General features: G+C 47.6%; 1 protein-coding gene across 8 annotated transcripts in view; it reads right to left on the bottom strand.

Moving 5' to 3' along the window:
* Positions 1-22,189, bottom strand: part of TJP1 (tight junction protein 1) — a 208,384-nt gene that overhangs the window by 153,300 nt on the left and 32,895 nt on the right. For 5 of the 8 annotated variants that reach the window (XM_053658944.1, XM_053658945.1, XM_053658946.1 and 2 more), the window contains exon 3: positions 10,676-10,808. In XM_053658944.1, the coding sequence (XP_053514919.1) occupies positions 10,676-10,808 (133 nt within the window). Of the gene's footprint in view, positions 1-10,675; positions 10,809-20,256; positions 20,430-22,189 lie in introns of those variants that run through there. The other 3 variants (XM_053658949.1, XM_053658950.1, XM_053658951.1) reach the window with 1 other exon arrangement.

The raw sequence follows: 22,189 nt of genomic DNA, 5'->3' as shown, positions 1-22,189 counted from the left end.
CCAGTATTCTCCCGGTAAAAAAGTGGCGTCTATCAAAAATCACCAGTTCCTAAAGAGAACGTTTAACACGCCACTAAATACTGAGCACAGTGGTCTGCTCCGTCTTCGTTATATTATTTCCTACTATTTGCCCTCTGCCTCCCCGGCCCAGCTTATTGTAGACACTGATGTTCGTTTCTGCAGCTTCCGAAGCCGCTCCGGCCAAGCCTCCAGCCTCCCAAGGTCGGGACCTCGAGGGGCCACCCCCTGGCTCTCCAAACTGAGTCTTTCTCCCTCATGTCTGCAACTGTGGCTGCTCCTCTTTGGCTTAGTGTCCGTCTGTGCTCCAGGAATCTGCGGGGACGGCAGTGTGACCCTCGACACCAACTTACAGGACTCATGTCCAACCAGCACCTGACAAAGCACCACTCCTGTCCCCACCTGAGGGTCCCGACCTCACCCCAGCCCATGGTCACTCCCGAGTTCCCACAGTGGCCACACAGGAGCTGAATACAAACACTGTCTACAGACGGCTCTCCCCAAGGCTGACAGTGTCCAGCCCAAGCTGATTAAGTTTCCTAAGACACTGCACCCAGGACCCTGGCTGCCCAGGTGAAGTCCAGCTGCAGAGCAGGGGGGTCCCCTTTGCCCTCAACTCCCGTGTTTCTGGTTTCCTCTTATTGTCTACTGATCTCCAACCACTGGCCCATGGGGCAAACCCGGCTGCTGTCATGGGCGCTTCAGTTCATGCGCTTCTTATTTCAGGCCATGAGGAGTGTTGCGGCCAGATTCTGAAGTTCACACAACTGTTTCAGTGCATGACTATCATGGACTCCGGGACATTTCCTAATTATACATCATATACATCATAATGTGAATGCTACACGGTTTACCCTCAGAGAAGAGGGCCATTTTAAGAGTTCGCCCCAAGTACAGAGTTTGTGAAACTGTTCAATGAATCCAAAGCAAAGAAAAAAGCCCTGGGTGGGTGGCTCAGTTGGTTGCAGCGTTTTTCTCTCTCTCTCCCCCTCCCTCTCTCTGTCTAAAAATCAAACAAAATATACCCTCAGGTGAGGATTAAAAAATGAAAAGAAAGAAAGGCTAATGTCAGGTAGTGATATATTGGAAAATTGAATCTTCATAACAAAGACGTGGGTACACTGGGCTCACTGATATACTGGTATCTACTGGACCAATATATTTTGGCTTTCTCATTTTACATCATCCAAACGAAGGAATTAAAATTATGTTAAAATGACCCAAAACAAAGCTGAGAAAGCACAGGAAAAAAATGGCGGTAAACGTATACACTGTATCTTCTGAAATGGACACCAAGAAAAAAATGGCATTCTGGGACCGATGGTTCTAAAGCAACTGCTTCGTGAAGTCACCACAGAGCAATACTTCACGGCTTCAAATAGCAGCTATTAGATGCCTCCTTGCACCTTATGTGCAAAGGAAACACCAAGGCTACAACCTTAAACAGACAACACTGGCTCAGGCAAAGATATAAATGACATACTTAACACAATCATCGACTGAAGAGTAAATCCAGCAGGGCAGCAAGGCCCTTGGTAACATTAAGTTGTTTTTCAATCTTTTTATTTTTTGCCTTGGTCCAAAATACACCCAGGTAGGAGAATGAACAAAGGAGAAGATTGCTCCTTTACCAGAAAGAAATCGAATGAGCGGATGCTAAATCTAATGCCACACTAAAACAAAACTGAATTAAAACACGACCCGGCCTCAAAGTCTAGCTTTCCAATCTTATTATACTGTACGAACATTTTTAAGGGAGGAAATAAACATGTGAACCGTTTAAAATTAAACAGTCCATTTAAACATCCTGTTGTGAAGACAAATCACATGGCGTTGTTTGAGTTGACATATAAAAAAGTCCACAGTGATGTGGGGGGGCCAAAAGTTAAACAGGTTTTAAAGACGCAAACAGTAGTAATAAGAATATACTGAATTATGCAATTTCCCCCAAAATAAATTTTCATGCCAAAATAGTCTAAAAATGTCAGTGATGATGAGTTACCTGAATAAAATGCAGTGACTCAAAGTCAGTACTTAGTCAAGTCAGTGCAGTACTCAGAGCAAAAGAATAAAGTTAAATAATTTAAAAGCTAGTCTGCCGTTGTCATTCTCTAAAGACAGTGAAATCTCTCAAAGTGTAATACACAATAGAGAGTAGAGTAACAAAGTTAATACACGCTTGCCAAGATGGCCCTCATTACATTAAACCGTGGCAATGAACATCAGAACCACCTATAATTATGGAGCAAGTTTTAAAGAATTTCAACTGGGCCCCTTTGCCAAAACTCAGTGAGAAAAGCATGACTTCTTTTTGACAGCACAGAAGTCCTGAGAAATAAACGCACTTTCATTTTTCATCCCAAGGGATAAAAAACCCAGCTACTGGTGTGGTCGTACTAGTAATCCACCAATTATCTAAGCTCTGGACATATAGGGTACCTTTCCCCCTATTTTATTTCTTTTTATTTTCCAACTACAGTCGATATCCCATGTTAGTCTGTATCAGTTTCAGGGTTTATAGCATAGTGGCGAGAAAATCATATACTTTACAAAGTGATCCCTCCGATAATTCTAGTACCCACCAGCACCATACATAGTTATTACAATATTATTGATTCTATTCCCTATGCTGTACTTTACATCCCCACAACTGTTCTGTAACTTCTTAATCTGTTTCTCTTTTGCACCCACAAACCACCTCTGAATTAGCACAGGATGGCTGGGAATTCCACTCTGTCTGAAATAGCGTCTCTCCGAAGATCAACAGCTTCCAGCAACTCACACAAAACAACCAAAATGGGAAAGTTGTTTCCATTTCCATTTCCACATGAGAAGTCCATGGCTCGTATATTGAAGTAGTGGTGTGATGGGCGAGAAGCAAGAAGGAAGGATTTTCTTAACCCCAAGGACGCGGCTGGATGGCCTGCCAGGCTGTCGGCGTGCACTGGCTGGGAAGTCCTGCCCCCAAGTGGCCGCTGACCTGCTGCGGAGCCGGCCACTGGCCTAGAGAAGATTTGGGTCTGCAATGATCATGTGAAACGCCCACCTCTGGCTGGTAGCAAGATCCGGGGTAAAGTCTGCTCAGCAGAAGCTCTGTCTTTCCCGGGCTCAGCGTCCCAGACCACGGAACGGGCAGGCGGTAACTTCAGAGCAAAGCCACCGCTGTATCTGCACGCGCCTCACTGAGCGCTTCCACGTGGCTTTGGCAAGCAGGAACGTTCAAGTTCAGAGATGGCGCTCACACCCCATGAAATGACCGCTTCCCGGTTCACCACTCTATTTTGCCAGTAATGCTTCACTGTATGCGACCTTTTAGCTAATATTAAAATTGAGCATAAAGGTCACACACAGCTTTTTTGGGGACTGGGGCAAACTTGGACACTTTGGGCTTCTGGCGTTCCTCTGCGCCTGGCACCCACGCTCAAGACTGGGCCTCGCCCCTCTCGCCCCTGCCTGCCAGGGGTCTCTCCTGGGAAGCTCTGGTCTCTCTGGTTCCTACCCTACTCACCTCCCAAGGCACAGCCTTCAGCTGCCAAGCTCTGCCCACCAGTGGCCACCGCCCAAGCCTGTGCTGTCCCTGACCCCAAGGGCAGGCACTCAGCAGGCCTGAAGATGAAAGCCAGCTCCCAGTCCGACCCCTGAAAACCCGGCTGCTGCCCAAGGCCGTCAGCACCTCACAGACGGGGCCGTGCAGACAAACAGGCCACAGAGGAGGCTGGGACTCATGACAGCACCTGAATGGCCTTCCAAGGAGCCAGCCTTCCAAAGGGCGGCAAAGACACCAATGTCAGGAGACACCATGGCACACGTACCCTCAGGCCGACCCACGCCAGCACCGGGAGCTGACGTCCCCGCGGGAGTGGCCCTCCTCCTCCCGCCCACCCCGGGCGCACAGCCGGCCCCTCAACACAAGATGTGGGGCTTCCCTAAAACAGCACAACCGGAAACTTCCGCTTTTCATTCGAATGCTCCGGAGTCACAGGACGACCGGGTGCAGCAGAACTGCTTTCTCGCTTAGACCGGCGGGGACAAAAGGGCGTCTGCTTCAAATACAACCACCGCCGAGTTTCTCCGCACACTTGAAGTGAGACGTGCATGTGCACACGGACACCAGTACACTGCGGAATCCGTTCCGTTTCCCAGAGGTGATTCTGTTGAAGAACAACGTGGAACTCAAACCATTTGGTTCAACGAATGAGAAGTGATGAAATAATACAAGGTCATTTCTGAGAAGCTAATGCGGATCTGTTGTAGATTTAAAAAAAAGAATTCTTCCCATAAATTTACTCCTTTGGCACCCATGAAAACGTTCTATCTTTTTATTTCTATGTTGGCAAGCTTCTCTGGTCTGCCTGCCCACCCCACAGCCCTTGGCCAATGTCACCAACCACCTTCAAACGTCCCCTCCACCCCTCCCTGCCCTGACTGTCCCCATAAGCAGAGCACCCGAGGGTGAGTTCCGCTGCCACGTGCCCTGTTCATAGATTGGGGGTGGGGGGGTGACTGACAGAACTGTCAGAAGCGTGGCACTGGCCCTGCAGATTTGAGGCTGTGACAGCTGTCTCGGTCCTGTGGCTGGGTGGAAAATGGAAAATTATGATATTCCTCCCCTCGAGATAAGAGAGAAAGGACAAGATAAACTGTACTTCTCACTCCTCAAATGAGCTGCTCCGACCGCGGGCCGGTCCATGATGCCTTTGCCTTCCCCCAAATACCTGGAGCCCCAAGCATCCGTGGCTCACTCGCTCCCTCTGGAATCTTCCCTCCGCTTCTCATCCACCTCTGACTGCCCTTGTCCAGGTGGGGTTCCCTGGTCCCAGCGTTAGCCCCGTTAGTTTACAGAACCATCAAATGCAATGGGGTGGGTCGCGCTGACTTTCCGGTGGAAAGAACAGAGGAAGGCGGGGCTCCCAGGCTCAGAACGGCCCGTCCTTTCGGCCACGCCCCTCGGAGGTCTCAGCCCCGAGGTCTCAGCCCCGACTCCATTCCCTCCTCTCCTCCCTGGAGCGGACAGCGCTCTCGCAGCTTTTCCCCAACAGACTCAGGCCGGCATTTTCGTTTCTGATGAATGAAATCCCGCCTAACATCAGCTTCCCCACTAGCAGTTGCTAGTGAAAAGGAACTCGGAAGAGATAAGAGATGTCAGCAGAGGTCCAAGATAAAGACAAAATTCTGAGCGGCAAATCAATCCAAAAAGTCGTAGATGAAGGAGGCGACAATATCCCCCAGCACAGAGTTACTTGGCCCTGGTCAGGTGGCTCGGTTGGAGCATTGTCCTGTGACTGAAAGGTCGCGGGTTCGATTCCCAGTCAGGGCACATGTCTGGGTTGCGGGTTCTGTCCCTGGTTGGGGTGCATGAGAGAGGCAACCAACTGATGCTTCTCTCTCACATCAATGTTTCTCTTTCCTCTCCCTCTTCCTTTCTCTCTAAAAGCAATGAAAAAATGTCCTTGGCTGAGGATTAAAAACAAAAAAAGAAGAGAGTACATGTAGCCACAGTTTAGAACCGTTTAAAAACAAGGGTCTTCGCCAGGCTGCCTCTAAGAGCCCCTTAGAAATACCTGGACCGTCACAGCTTCAGGAAGAAGGCAGCCACGAAAGGCAAAGCATGTCCCACTACCTGGTTGCCAACTGGCAAACGACAGTCCAACTGGCCTCTGGATGCCCTGAAGCTCATTTGATAAACAACCAGATTCTTGTGCTCTGCAGAAGAGCTTCAGAGCGCCACCCGAGAGTCCCCTCGCACCGCGGGAAATCACGGAGTGCGGCCAATCCGATGGAGTCCCGTACCCGACAGCAGTGCGCGCAGCCCCACGTAGCAGTGATATGCGGACCCCCTCCCGGGGGTCCTGTCCAGGGATGAGGCCAGGTGCCTGGTGACTAGGGCGGGCAGGTCCTACCAGGAACGTGTGACCTAAGGCTGGTCACGAGGTCGCACTGGCCGCCCTAGGTGCAGGTCGGAGAGACAGGACACCGGAAAGCGATGCAGGTTGCCAGATGGGGTCCCAGGCCGGGAGGGAAAAAGGGCCGCAGTGCTGGACAGCGCGAAAGGCTGACTGGGAGCCTGGGCTGGGCAGTACTGTCACCTCAGTGCTGGCTTCCTGACTGGCTGATGTGGGGGTCAGGCCGAGAATGCCCGCGTTTGGAGGAGCAGGACCCTGCGCAGTTTCGGGGTGGGGGGACATCCCATCTCAAGGGGTGAGCAGAAGACAAAGGAAAATGAGTGCAAACACACACGCTCTACACATGGCTGGACAGAGGGCGATGGAGCAAATGCAGTGGGGTTACCAGCTTGGAAACTGGGGACAGCAGGGTTGTGGGGGTTCTCAGTACTATCCTTACAACTTTTCCTCAAGTTAGAACATATTTCACAACAATATTTTAAAATTCTCCCTATTGATCATTCTAGTGTTTTTTAAAAGATTTTATTTATGTATTTTTTTAAAGAGGAAAAGGGAGTGAGAGAGAGTGAGAAACATCAGTGTGTGGTTGCCTCTCACACGCCCCCTACTGGGGGCCTGGGCCGCAGCCCAGGCATGTGTCCTGATTAGGAACTGAACCAGTGGCCCTTTGGCTCACAGCCCATGCTCAACCCACTGAGCTACGCCAGCCAGGGCTAAACCTTCTCTTTCCCTGCCATCTGACAAAGCCTCCCAGCCAAAGACCACCAGAACACACCTGCAGTCCACCAGGGTCAGGTCTATTCCCATGCAGCAGAGAGGGACAAAACTCCCCACAGGAAACCGTGGGGAACCTCGAAGCATCTCCGTGGTAGGGGCAGGAGGAAAGGGTGTGCACGCAGCCTGAGGGTAAGAGTTGGTCTCAGCAAAGACTGGTCAGAACTGCAGGCTAGGGAGTTGCTGGAACAGTTGCAGTAACAGAGCCTGAGGAGTTACCGGTACACCAGCTTGTCCCCAGTCTTCTCTGGGAACCTACGGGTCTGTGCCCACAGATGTTAGAGTCTGGACGCCGTTTATGGTGGGCATGATGGCATGGCCTGGCAGCGTTCATCTGTTCTGCAAATCGGGGCATGTTTGGCAAGTGGTGGTTTTGGTTTTCATTTTCAAGAACCGCCCCCCCGCCCCGACCCCGCCACAACCTACCTGCAAGCCAGGCCATTTATTCATTGCATCAAATCCCTTCATGCATTCAGCAAGTGTTTGTCCTGAAGAAAGGCTTGGGTTTTCTAGGCAATAACACATCTCCACAACAGACGGGACCACGTCTCCATTACAGGCTGGTCCAGCCCAGGCCCTGCCTGGGAAGATTTTACGACGTATTTCTAGGACACTGTCTCCAGAACCCAGGGAGATGGGATGCATTCCAGGACCCCTCGGGAAACTGCGCTGTCAATCAAGAATGCTGTAGGGTTCGCAACGCGCACTAGAAAGCCCATCCCTCTTCATTCCCACAGAGAGGGCCGAAACAATCGCCTCCCCCCCGGGGGTGCAGAGGCGTCGGTCCAATGCCAGGGACCGAAGCCAAGGGTCTCAGCTGGAACCTGCGGCTTCTTGGCCAGAAATGGAGACCCAAGAACCACAGCAAGCGGACGTCTTGTTCCACTCGCTGTTTCTCCAAAAGCAAGAGAAAGCGCATGTTTTTTTAGGCAAAGTTAAAAGGAAAAAGTAAGCAAATATATCAATGTTATTGCTGATTCTGCAAATTTGAGATTTTGAACTAAGGAGAGTATAAACTCGGTTTAGGTGTTTCTGTTTGAACGTTTCCCATTTCCTTTGGCAGTCAAAGGCAATCATCCATTTCATTAAAATGTTTACAAACTTTAAAAATAGTGTATCATATGGCAAAATTTTCAGTCTTTTGGGGTGAGAAGAACGTTGATGAAGAGATATCAATGGCGGCTGAGCTACTTCCTAAAAGGGAAGAAGGATTATGTTTTTTTTCCTGTAGGATTGGAAGTCATTATAGACCCTTTACAGTGCCCCCCGCCCCTTTAGACTTTGTGGGTAAGGTTTTAAAGTTTGGTTTTCCACAACTGTATTACAAAGTCAAACGCATTTGAGAACCAATCCTGAACACCTCTTACCTCCCATGAAACCCTTTCTAATCCACGTTTTAAAAATAGTCCAGCTCTTACTTCTGTTAAAAAGGAACATAGGCCCTGGCTCAGTTGTAGCTCAGTGGATTGAGCACGGGCTGTGAACCAAAGGGTTGCAGGTTCGATTCCCAGTCAGGGCACATTCTTGGGTTGCAGGCCAGGTCCCCAGTGGGGGCCACATGAGAGGCTACCACACATTGATGTTTCTCTCTCTCTCCCTCCTTTCCCCTCTCTAAAAATAAATAAATAAATATCTTTAAAAAATACAAAATAAATAAAAAGAAACATAGGATTTTAAAAGCAGAGGTGGAAAGTTCTTTTTCAACCCCGTGCCAAAGATGCTACACGCCCCTATGTGGGGGACATTACAGCATCATTGTCACAGCCTATGGTAGAAAGCGGGAGTAGCCAAACAAACAGGCTCTCCTTCCATTTATTTTGTATTGCTTGGAAAATCAGTTTATTGGTTTTCCAAAAACGGAAGACGCTCACTGTAAAAATTTCTAACACTCTGAAAATGATCCAAGAGTATCATAGATAGAAATTGCTGCGCCACCAGCCGTGACTGGGAAGACCTGGGAGAGAAAATAAACTCAAATTGTAGAAAACCCAAATTCACTGCAGAAAGTGGAGTTCATGAATACATTCCCCTTCCTGACAGAGAGCTGGGACACGGGCACACCCAAGTCCACGGCCTTCGATGCTTTTCTTCAGAAGGCAGAACGCCAACATCACAAACAGGGGCCATAAAGATGAGTGAACGGTTAAGGTCAGCACACCACGCCTCCCAGCCATGGACCTTCTGCAAGTTCAATTTGACCTCTTTTTTAACCTCAAGGTCAACTCGCCTTCCCTGCGGGACTGCTGAGGCATTTCGCTTTTGAGATGGGGTCAAACAGGACAGATCGCCAAAAAGAAGAAATTAACCCTGCATAATCATCTTTCAACATGCATCACAAATAAAAAAGACAACTCTATTCCCCAACTTCTCTTCGCAGCTGAAATAATGAATCAGTCCTGGGAAACTGAAGGCAATTTTACATGAAGTGAAGCTTTTTTTCCCACCATGTATGCAGAAATTTTAACCTTTCCCCTCAACCACAGTGATTCCGTTTGATCAAGTAAACATATTCTAACAACATGCCACGTGAATTATTTATCTGATTACACATCACTAATGCCAGTGTTCAACATCATATGAAAGAACTGATAAAATTTCATATTCCAACAAACAATGCAAAGGTTTCTCAATTAACTCAATGTCTCACTTTCGAAAAGCAATGCACTTTATTTTAAACCATACTTCTGTTTTCTTCAGTCACTTTCACTGTTCAATCTACTTAGTAAGAATTTACTATTTTTTACTTTAAAAAAAATAATCTTATTTATTTATTTTTAGAGAGCAGGGACAGGAAGGAGAAAGAGTGGGAGAGAAACATCAATGTGTGGTTGCCTCTTGTGTGTCCCCTGCTGGGGACCTGGCCTGCAACTCAGGCATGTGCTCTGGCTGGGAATCGAACCGGTGACCCTTTGCTTCACAAGCCTGTGCTCAATCCACTGAGCTATACCAGCCAGGGCTATTTTTTACTTTTTCTTTTCGATTATTGCTTAACTGTCCTCAGGGAGGTCACATGTCAGTTTCCTATGTCTCATGCCATAAAATGTAGTCAAGCACACTCTTTTAAATAAAAGAATTGAGTGAAACCATTTCACTAAAAAGAATGACTAAAATTTTTAAAACTGAAATGTATAAACTAGAGTATCCACATTTACTGAACTTTTGTTTTCATCAATTGCACGTAAAAGATGCGGAAATCATACTCTCAAAAAAAAAAATAAAGGCTTCAGTGTCACACTTTGTTCCCACCTATTCAGAGTGTGTCAGAGTTCGTACATCTGGTCTACCAAGTATTCGAGACCTTCGTTGACTTGCCATTGAACCCTACGACAAATAAACGTGGACAAAGCCCTCTCGCAGCAAAGAAAGTCCTAGTGTTCTCTCTGTGGCACTGCACTGTCGTCTATGGCCTAGGACAGTATGATTAACGGGAAATAACAGTAGGGCCTAAAAGGGCCAGGGTTCCCCCAGAGACATGCGTGAACTGATCACATATCCGTATGAAACCCTGTCACTCATCCTGGAAAAACTTAACACCGCTAACAGTAATCACTTAGAATGGAAGGACACCATCATCAGCATTAAGTAAATTGGGATCTGTAATATATATAATGTTACATTATATATTATATTACACATTATATTATTATAGTACATTATCTTTATTATAATGTATCAAATCATACTACACATTCATTCCACTGAATTTAATTCAATTCTGGTCATAGAGTTCTGGAAACATTTCTTTATCTCCCTTAGTCTTTGAGTCCAAATTGCCACTATGAACCATTTATTAGAAATGAACCACATGGCTGCCAGTTCGGAGAGTGTGCAGACGGGCGACCTGTTAAATAAACCAGTTTTTACTGAACAGAAGAATGCTTGCAGCAAAACGAGTCTGTTGTGTTTTTGGGGGGAAAATTAAAAACGGAAGCGTTCGCGCTCTTTGAGAAAATGAAACCCCCGCCAGAGGGCCTACTCACAGTGAGCTCGCAGAAATCCAGGCTGTCCAGGCTCCTGCTGCGGTGCAGCCGCCCTTTAATCCGCCTCAGGGAAGGTTTGCCTTGGCTGCCGCCGGCAGTAGCACCGTTGGGGTTTTCAGAGGACGGCGTGACCCTGCAAGAAGGGGGAATCTTGAAACGGACAGCTCTACAAGTGGCACACTTCCTACGCAGGTACTTGAGAAGAGCTTTAAACATGTCACCTTCCCGCCCTGGCTTGGTGGCTCAGTTGGTTGGAACATCTTGCCGTGCACCGGAAAGTTGCACGTTCCATTCCCGGTCAGGGCACATACTGGAGGCAACTAATCCATGTTTCTCGTATGGGTATTTCTCTCTCACCTGAATGCTCTCTCTCTTTCTCTCCCTACCCCCTCCCCTCTTCCTCTCTCTCTCTAAAATCAATGAAAAACATGTCCTCAGGTGGGGGGGGTTAAGAAAGAAAGAAATAAAAACAAAAATGTCACATTCCCACATCAACCAACAAGCTAAGCATCAGGGTGCAAACACATTCTACCAGATACCCTCCCTGAATATTCCTTAGCAGCTTGCTAGTTCAGAAATCTTTCCTGATGAAGTTCAAAGGTTCCAATGTCGAGGTTCACAAAAAGTCAACTCTGTAAGCATCCAAGAAGCAAGGAAGGCTAGACTGAGGTTGCCTAGGTAACGAGGAGGCATCTACTTCCCTCTGGGTGGTTAGTAATCCATTGCTCAGCCTGGCGCCTGGCCCCCCAGGGCAAGGCAGGCATCGGGTGTGCAGCCACTCTCTTCAGGATGCTTTTGGTAAGCGTGAAAACCACTTTGAAAACTGAAGCATGACAGTCAACACTTAATTCAGCATTAATTCAGAAAATACAGATGAGAAGCAGCAATAATCTAAGCCACCTCCAAAATGCACACTGGGACATGCGTTTTCACACACACACACACACTCAGAACTGTCTCCTGTTCTCCCATTTCTATGCCGCGGCTGGTGGCAGCCTTAGAACCAGGTGCCCTGGGAACCCGGGTGGAAACTGCCCTGTGGGTTACGGTTTATGTGGATTACTGTCTTAGACGATCAAGAGTATAAAGTACAGCCCTGGCTGGAGTGGATTGAGCACGGGCCTGTGAAGCAAAGGGTCGCTGGTTCAATTCCCAGTCAGGGCACATGCCTGGGTTGCAGGCCGGGTCCTCAGTAGGGGATACATGAGAGGCAACCACACCTTGATGTTTCTCTCCCATTCTTTCTCCTTCCCGTCCCCTCTCTCTAAAAATAAATAAATAAATATTTTTTTTAAAAGTTGATTTAAAAAAAAGTATAAAGTACAGGGACTGGTTCATAAGTGTGTATTTTATGAACATCAGCTTCCCTATTTTATAGTCAGATTGCCTATTCGTAATACATTCCATGTTTGTGTATTTATCAGCCTTCAAGACCTACTCAGTTTTTCTATCTAAATTGTCGTCTGAAAGGAACACACCAGGTCTCCCGTTACTTAGCGAGGACACACAGGATGGACTATTAGCCAAAAAAAAGTTGATTTGCATAACAAGCTTAAATGTCATAAAATAGACTGGTTTAGGTACAGCTACCATTTAAAAGTTTATTTACTCATATAGTTAGAATATTTGAAGTGTAGAAATACACAAAAATGAAAAGTCAAAGCTCCCCTGTTGTTCATCCCAAATCCCCATCCCCTTTCCTAAGAGAAAACCACTAGTAACGATTCTCTGAACAACCTTCTAGGGAAATGCTCATTAGTGTACGTGTTATCTCCTTTTGAAATTTTTTAGCAGTGACCAAACTGTTCATAGTGTTCTCACCTTGTTTTCACTTCATGACAGACCTTGAAACTCTCCCCCTAGTAACCCATATACCGTATTTTTAAGACTATAAGATGCACTTTTTTTAACCACATTGTTTTGCTTCATCATTTCCCCCCTATTTTCCTCCTGCAAAACCTAAGTGTGTCTTATGGTGAGAACCTTAGATGCACCTAGGTTTTAGAGGAGAAAAATAGGGGGAAATTTTGAAACAAAAAAAAAAAAATGCGGTTTTAAAAAAAGGGTATCTTATAGTCTGAGAAATACGGTAGATTCTGCTCATTCTTTTTAATGGCTAAACAAGATTCCCTAGTGCAGGGGTGTCGAACTCATTTTCCCCAGGGGCCACATCAGCCTCGTGCTCACTTTCAAAGGGCCGAATGTCATTTTAGGACTGTGTACACGTAACTACTCCTTAACAGGTAAGCGAAAGCTCGGCGCTGCCGCTGGGTAGAAAACAAGGTACCGACCGGATAAAACCAGGTGGAGGGCCGGGTTCAGCCCTCGGGCCTTGCGTTTGCCACCTGTGCCCCAGTGTGTTTGTACCACATTTATTTAACCACCACCCGCCCGATGGGCATCAGTTTAGTCTTCTAATGGTGGCTGCCAAAGCGACGACTAGCTTTGACATCATTGGTTGGGTACACACATGCTATTTACTTAACGAAAGTTCCCAGAAGTGAAATGTAGGGTCGGAGGTTTCTAGACGCAGCTAAGTGCTACTGCCTTTCCAAAGGGCCCTCCGGATTTCCACTTCCATCAGGAGTGTGTAAGGATGCTCGGGGCGGGGGGACCCTTAAACACAAGGACGATTATTACAGACCATTTTGTTACTTTATAAATCAACTTCTCTGTCGGTCGTATTTGTCTTGCTGAACCACTGATTTCTATAAAATGATGGTTTCCCAACGTGAACATGGATTTATCAACTGGTCTTCATATATCATTGGTTTTTTCTTTATATATTTCAAACCTGGTTTATTAGATGCCTTAATGTTAATAACTCGTGTTTTCGTAGGTATGTAACCATTTTTTTAAAAAAGATTTTATTTACTTCTTTTTAGAGAGGAGAAGGGAGAGAAAAAGGGAGAGAAACATCAACATGTGGTTGTCTTTCATGTGGCCCCCAGTGGGGACCCGGCCAGCAACCCAGGTATTTCCCCCGACTGGGAATCGAACCAGCAACCCCTGGGTTCACAGCCCGCGCTCCATCCACTGAGCCATGCCAGTCAGTGCGGGATGTAACTTTTTATTATGAAAAGTCTCTGTGCCAAGGAAAGATCTTGCCTCATATGCTATTGTGCCTGACAATTCTCCCCACGTACACTTTTATACTAACCTTTTCCTGGCTTATCTCTTCCTGTGCTTGTATTTTCAACCTTTCCAAATGTCTGTCTGCCTGTCTCACTCTCTTCTTTTAGCTGAACTTTTCACTCTTAGTAACCAGCACGTGGCTGAATTATTGTTCCTTTTCACCCAACCGGAGAATCACTATCTTTCAAGAAGAACCAAACCCATTCCAAATGTACTATGTATAATGACTGATATGCTGACATTTATTTCTGCCACCCTGTTTCATGGGTTCTGTTTTTAAAATTTAAATGCATTCTTTCTTTCCTGCATTTTTAGTATAATGCAGTTTATACCAAACTGAGTTTTAATGTCCCCGCACACCCGGAATTTTCCCCCCTTTCAATTCATAATTTGCCCTGAGAGGCTAATTCGTGTTCGATGTAGAAATTCCTTATGAGATTCTACAAAAATAAATGTAGAGAAAGTCTATACATCCATTGCTATTTTGGGTGTGTTTATGCAAAATATCAGGCCAAACCGGGCAACTCTAACACTAGCTAACTGACTACACACACACACTTATGTAATTCTATGTGTATACACATACATGTGTGTACATGTTCATATGTATACATGCATGTACATTTTAACTCATCCTCTTCTGTGAACACCTAGAGCTCATAGGTATTCCTCTCTCCTCTCCCACGAGAAGAGACATTGACACACTTTCATTTCCCTTCTCTCCGGGCACCATTACATCCCTTTTCAAAGTTCAGTCCCCCTGGGAAGTAGTTTCAAGGTCTCCTAATTTTTCTTGCATAGTTTTTAAAAATGTTTTAATGTACCGATTGATCTTAGAGAGAGAGGAGGGCAGAGGGAGAGAAACATCAATTTGTTTGTTCCACTCATTGACATATTCAATTGGTTGACGCTTGTATGTGCCCTGACTGGGATCAAACCTACAACCCTGGTGCATCAGGATGATGTATCGACTGACTGAGCTACCCAGCCAGGGCAGCTCATATGTAAAATGCGCATATATGTTATTTATTTATTTATTTTTAGAGCCAGGGAAGGGAGGGAGGAAGAGAGGGAGAGAAACATCAATGTGTGGTTGCCTCTTGCACGCCCCCTACTGGGGACCTGGCCCGAAACCCAGGCATGTGCCCTGACTGGGGACTGAACCGGTGGCTTTTTGGTTCGCAGGCCAGAGCTCAATCCACTGGGCCACACCAGCCGGGGCTATACATATTTTTTTAATCCCAAGGTACCACCCTCCCCAACCTGATGGTGTGGGTCTGAACTGAGTAACTCAAACTTTGGGGATTATCCCCCTAATATTTAGGAGCCTGGCCCTTGATGACTGAGGAACAATGTTAGCAGCTGAGGAGTAAGCATCTTGGATATTTTCCCTTAAACTTTGGGGAAATAAATATTTCACTTTCAATGAGGTTTTTCTTTTCCTAATTCTCAGTTCCAGTCCATCATCCCTACTGGGGGCGACTGGGGAGAAAATCTCTGCCTCTCTCTGCTGCTTTCGTAACTTCTTTGGTATTTTTTTTTTTACTTGTGGGCGGGGCTGACGTGCTTGCCAGGCAGGACACCTGGGTTCATCCTCTCATTTTGCTTATAACTCAGGAGCCTCAGCTCACGGCCTTTTTTGACTGTGGCTCCCTTAGGACAAACTCCTCCCAAGCTCCTCTCCCTCCCCATTCTGATTTCAAATGGGGGGAAAGACACACACAAGCATAACAGAGAATTGGACAAAAATCATCAGGATGGTAAAAGCAAGGCAGTTACACAAGAACAAAACTCCCAACAAGGGAAGACTTAATGATCCTTCTATATTAATTTTGAAGTTAATTGGCAATTGACGGCCATGATCAAGTCATGATCTCGCTCATGAGTGAGAGCAAAGCTTCTTCCCCCCAAAACGAGGGGGATTCCAGACACAGGCGTGAGAACAGGGGCCCAGGGCCATGGCGAAGCGCAGCAAAGTGCTGGCTTTAGATGGATACCGAGTCCTTCCGCAGGATGCTTCAGTAAAATCTAGTACAATGCTCGTTTTTGTTTATAAGCATAAGGCTTCAGAATCCTTAACAGCTCACTTAATAGGTTAATATTAACTGGCCTTTTTTTGGACTTGTAATGACAAGTGTAACTGCCTGTAGGTTGCTCATCAAAGAAATGAAGAAAGGACTTGGCTCTTAGAGCCGTTTCCAAGCCACCGGGAGTGTCTCTGGGACCCACGGGTGGGCCTCGGACCATCGCTGAAAAACCTACATTCTCCACGACACAGGCCAGGCACTTTGAACCTGTGCTCTAGACCACGTCCCTGCCCAAATGCCCTTTTAACCCTAACAACTGGCATAAAACCTGCTGTGTGACCTCATTTGCAAAACTGGTGAAACACAGCACCTACCTCATAGCAGGGCTACAGGTTAAATGAGAAGCTGTGTGTAAAGGTGCTTTTTTACCCAGGGGACTGCGGGTCATAAGAGATATGAATGACAGCTCGTGTGATTTTCCAAATCTGATTATTGGGTGACTACTTGAATGAATGGACGGATACTGCGTGACCTTCAACAGTTACTGAATCAACATAACCAGGAGGAACCGGTTTAGGAAGGAAACGAAATAGCAGCCCCTTTCCCCCTAAGATCGGTATAAACACTCCTAACAGCACTCAGTGCGATAATCAATGCTCTTGGCAAGAGTAAGATTATTATGAAAAGATGTTTCACATTTCACAGAAAAGAGACAAGAGTAACAATTATGTAGGCTTTGCAATGGCTGACAAGTGGGGAATTGGCCTCAGTGTCTGCAGTGGGTTGAGAGGCAACCCTCCTCCCCACACCTCTGCACCCCAGGGACTGCTGGATGTGACCTTGCAGCTGTAACTGACCGAAGGATCCCCAGAGGAGATTATCCTGGATTACACAGGTCGGCCTTAAATCCAATGACAAGGGTCCATGTAAGAGGCAGGAGAGAAGACACGGACACGGAGACAAGGCCATGAGAAGATGTAGAGAGAGACTGGACTGATGGGACCACAAGGAGTCACCAAAAACTAGTGGAGGGAGGACCCCCCTCTAGGCAGCGGTCCCCAACCGTTTTGGCATCGGGGACCGGATTCATGGAAGGCAACTTTTCCATGGACCGGAGTGGGGGGGATGGTTTCAGGACGACCCACGAGCATTACATACAAGCTCACCTCCCGCTATGCAGTGGCATTCCCACCTGGCCTGGACAGGGGCCAGCCTGTGGCCCAGAGCTTGGGGACCCCTGCTCTTTAGAACCTTCAAGGAAGACTGGCCCTGCTGAAATCCACAATTAGATAGACTTTCAGCCTCCAGAAGTGTACGAGAATGAATTTCTGTTCTTTTAAGCCACCGGGTTTGTGGTACTGTGTTATGGCAGCAATAGGAAATACTACTTCTAACCACCACTGGCAGTTACAAGGAGGCACACACCCCGCATAGGAGGGTGGCAGGTTCAGGTAACAGGACTCAGTTCCAGGTTCTTAAACAGTAACGACGCAGAAGCAAACACACCCACGCCTGAAATTTCTAGAAGACACAAGAAGAGGGTTCCTGCAGGCTCCCCTGACGTGAGTCTGGCTGTTTGTCTGCTCCAGTTCCCAGCTGAACGGGTCTGCAAGCATAATACTCCTTACGGGATTTGCAGAGCCGTTCAGGACAGAAAGACACTGCACCAAGCAAAGCTGATGCGCACAGGCAGCCACGCTGGATAGAAGCACTGGATGGTTCGACCCTACCCTTTCCTTACACGAGCATAACCTCTGCAAGCACCCAGTCTTTCCACACAGACCGCAACAACTGAAAGAGTGAGAAACACAGACAGAGGGCGTGAACATGTTCAAAACCATCATCACATAAATCTTCCACCAGGCCATGACCCATGACCCATGACCCATGACCCATGACCCATGACCCAGTACGCCCTCACATCTTTAAATGGCCATAGGCTGGTGCGCTCCGCATTCTGACAAGCCTGGCTGACTTCCGCTACCGGTTCCCACCCACCACTCTGGAGTCAGAACCCATGTCCTCGTATCTTCTACTCAAATAAGGGAGTCTTCCATCTCAAAGGCTCCATGGGCAGTTGCTATGACACTGGAGGAATCAATTGGTATCTAGCTAAAACTTCTGAAGGGTATGTGGCAGAGATTAATCAGGTAGCACCATATTCTCCGACTTCACTAAAAAGCCCCACCCGCACCGCAGCTTTTGCAGACAATGCTGTTGGCCTTGCCACTATAGAAACAAGACTCTCATGAGCCACTTCGCGCCGCATGGAGTGGAAACTCAGAAACGCTCGTTTAAGATGGTTCTTAATACTGGCCCCTGTTCACCGCCTGCCTCAAACGTGGATCTCGAGAGTACACGAGTTACCTGGATTTTATCAGCGTGTGCTCGCTCTTCACAAACCCTGTGCTGGGGAATGTGTTCAATACGCCGCAAGGGAAGACAGATAAACCTTGTTTCCTGACTTTGTAACCAATTGCTGCTAAGAGTCATGCCTAAGAGCTCCTCAAAAACCAAGTCCCACTTCTTCCTTTTCAAACTTAACTTCAGGAAAAGAGATTGCCTTAACCTCCTTTCCCCCGTTATGCACGATGAAGAATTCATTTTATTCAACGTACCTTTCAAGAACCTATTTGCAGACACTCATTGCAGGGGACTTAGTAATGATCGAAAACCTGGCAAAAGCCCTGCCGGCCCACGACTTACATTCAGGTGGGGCGGTCACTTGAAAACTCAGTGAAATATGTAGCGTGTTACATATGGTAAGTGCTCAGAAGAAACTTGGGGTGGGCCATACAACTGTAAGGACTGACCTCTTTTTTCCCCTCAGTCTCCACTTTCAAAAGTCTTCTTCAAATGTTACTGTTTTGCTATAGCTTCATAATAGTGACACCAAACATTTGCCTAAATCTTCTTCCATGGATGTTTCTTTTTAAAAAAAAAGATTTTATTTACTTATTTATATTTTTAAAATGCCTTCTTTCTTTTCAGAGAGAAGGGGAAGGGAAAGAGAGGGAGAGAAACATCAATGTGCGGTTGCCTCTCGCACGCCCCCTACTGGACACCTGGCCCACAACCCGGGCATTGTGCCCTGACTGGGAACTGAACGGAGATAACTCCGTGTCAACTACTGAGACGGAGCCTACCCTTCGATGTGTTGTCACTTGCTGTCCGTCAAGTGAAACTACATGTTTCAGAATAAACTTCATTTCAAACCAATGGGGAAGGGGCACAGAGAGGAAAACACTGATAGTTAATTAAACACCTATTATTCGGCCAGGCAGAGCGGGGGGCACTTTGTACTCATTCTCTCAGTAGATCTGCCTATGACCCCACCGGCTGGATAACATCATTCTCATTTTACAGAGGAACAAACAGATACTCCAGGAACTTGCTTAAGGTCACACAGTACGTGGCAGAGCTGAAATTTGAACTTTGCAGCCCGTGTATTTTGGTGTTACCCCCAAATTCTCCACTATTGGGATTTTTTTTTTAACTCCTCTTTTTCTTGACTGCTTAATCTCATAGTCCTTGGCTCATTTTTTTTTCATTTTGTCTTATTTAGCAGAAATTACTTTTCTCTAATGCCTAAAAGCAACCTCACTTCCTTTTCTCTATCACCTTGAAATTAGAGTATGTTCCATTGAATGGAATGAAACTCCTAGGAACCACACTGACCATCGATTTTAAAATTCCAATGACCCCCTGAGTACCAAGGTTACTGGCATCTTTTTTTTCTAGAAAGATGACCACATTGCTTGGCTATTCCTTTTGTAATAGAACCTCACACCTAAGTCTCTAGTCGAGGGAATGCAGCCCTAAGTCTCTAGCCCAGGCAGCCCCTTGGGATTCCACACGACACCTAAACGCTGGTAAAATGCAATGCAATCGGAGAGAAGAATCAACTGTGCAAACCAGATCTGGATAACTTCCAAGCATTTTTCTTTAAGAGCATCCTTTCGGCTTTCCCCCAACAACAGTTTCCAGGTCGGAGGAAGTGGGACGCAGGCAGATGAAATCCAGTCCCCGGTAACGCAGTTTTAACCCTGCAACCTGCCCCCTGACGCGGTGAGCGGCTCGCCCCTCCCTGTGTCCCACCAGCGGACGGATGTGAAGAAATAATGGAAAGCGCATGCGGTAATCACACAGGGGTCGCTGTCCCGCAGAAAGCCTCGGGAGGGAGACGGTGGCCGGGGGCCCTCGGCAGGCCGGCCGCCCGCCCGGTTCCTCCCTCCCTGCCCCTAGCGCGCCGCCCGCTCGCTCGCTCGCTCGTTTTGTGTGTAGCGGGTCACCTCCAGGGTCGCGGCCGAAAATGCCCAGGAGAGCGCCCGGCCCCTGGGCCCGGCGATGGCTGCGGCGCCCCGCGTCCGCGCCCCGCCCCGCAGGGGTCGCTGCACCCGCAGCGCCCGCCGCGCTCACCACAGCTTCCTCTTGAGCGGCAGGAGGCTGCCGCGGTTGGAGGGGGTGACGCCGATGGCCATTTGCAGCACCGTCAGGTATTTCTGGTACTTCATCTTGTCCCCGCTCCGCTCGCGCGCCGGGCCCCGCCGCCGCCGCCGGCGCCGCAGACACAGCCTCTCCAGGCGCCGCATAGATCAGCTCTGGGCCATGCGCCGCCGCCGCCGCTCCCGCTGCTCCCGCCGCTCCCGCCGCCGCGGCCGTGCGTGGCCCGGGCTCCCGCTCCTGCCGCCGCCGTCGCCGCCGTGCGTGCCCGGCCGCTCCCGCCGCCGCCGCCGTGCGTGCCGGCCGCTCCCGCCCGCACCGCCCCCTCCGCCGCCGCCCCAGCGGGGCGCACCCGGCGCGCAGCGCGGACCTCGCACCTGCAGAGCCCGGGGCGCGGGGCGAGCCCGGCCGGGTGGCGCCCCCTTCCAGCCGCACCGCCCCAGCCCCGGGCCCCGCGGGCCCGAGTCTCCCGCCGCAGCTCATTGTCAGCCGTTTAACTTCCAAGAGAATCCCATCGGTAGGCGTCCAGAGTAGAAGAAAATGTGTAATTACCATCTATTGGTTTGTGACCATCATTTGAGTTTTCTAGCTGAAAATGTTTGGAGATTTTATATGTAGATAAAATGCGTATACATAAAATGCTTGTATATGCTATGTCTGTATATACGTGTGTATACATATACACGTATATACGCGCATACAGACACGCCCACATACACGCAGTCCTCTCTTGCATGGTAGTTTGAGAGTGTGGAAATGACCATGAACCATGCAAAAGTATCCTGATAATCAATAGGAAAAATTATGATCATTTCGTGACCTTTAAAAAAAATTGTACAGACATTCCAAGCTCTCTTCACTGATAGTTATAAATGAATAGGGAAACGGAAAAAAATAGTAAAGCGAATCCCTGAATGCCGTGCGGAAACATTACAAACACTGAAAATTCGAGCGTTTTATTTCTTTATACGAAAACCATCGAGGACCTTGAACAACGGCAAGGGAAATACAGTCAATAACATTGTAATAACTATGAATGGTACTGGATAGGGACTAGACTTATTTCAGGAGGAGGGGGATCACTTTATAAGTTATAAAAATGTCTAATCACTAAGTTGTACACCTGAAGCTAATTTAATATTGAATGTCAGCTGTAATTGAAATAAAAAAGAGCAGCTTGCTGAACAGCGTTTGGCTTCTAGTGGAATTGTTATATTCGAAGACCGCATCCCGGGCCTTGGCAAAGCTTCATGTTTGGGTCACTGACAACATTTCATTCCCTGCCCTTGCACCACCGTGAACTGCATCGGAGCCCTTTAAGGTCACGTCCTCTGGGACATCCTCATCGTTTTTGTCACAGCCGCTTTCCTCATTCAGGTTTGCCGCCGTGAGTTCCCTGACTGCAGCGTGAGCAAGTCTCTGTGAAGGCCGCGATGTCAACGTTCCCACGGTTAATTTCTGTTCGTTTTTCATAACGCCAATTACATTTTGTTCAAAACTCGCTCTCCCTCCTATCATGATCATTTTTGTTTGTTTCTGGCTATACTTTCATCTGGGAAGGCCCGTTGCCTCTTTCAGTTGCCCGTTGTTTATACAATGCTCTGGGGGTTGTTAGTGGGAGGTCGAGGGCCAACTCTTCTCCGTTGTTGGTGCCTAAACCAAATCGCAGATGCTTAGAGATGGATGGGGACAGGCTTCAAAGAACTGCTGTCGTTTGTCACTGATCACGAGGCACATGTAGTTTATGTGGTGATTTGTGGACTAAAGAACCAGTGGCATGTTTACAGTAAATGCATTTGTACGATACGCATTTCCTTGCAGTTAATATGCCACAGTTACTGAAAGTTGAACCATATTGTTGAGCAACAGGTATTAATGTAACTAAATGATGACAGCTGAACCTGCAAAG

Source organism: Artibeus jamaicensis, unplaced genomic scaffold (genome assembly GCF_021234435.1).
Source record: "Artibeus jamaicensis isolate MK-2021 breed Jamaican fruit bat unplaced genomic scaffold, CSHL_Jam_final scaffold_612, whole genome shotgun sequence".
Classification (NCBI taxonomy): Eukaryota; Metazoa; Chordata; class Mammalia; order Chiroptera; family Phyllostomidae; genus Artibeus; species Artibeus jamaicensis.
The sequence above is the reverse complement of the archived record's forward strand: the minus strand, read 5'-3'. Positions and strand labels throughout refer to the sequence as shown.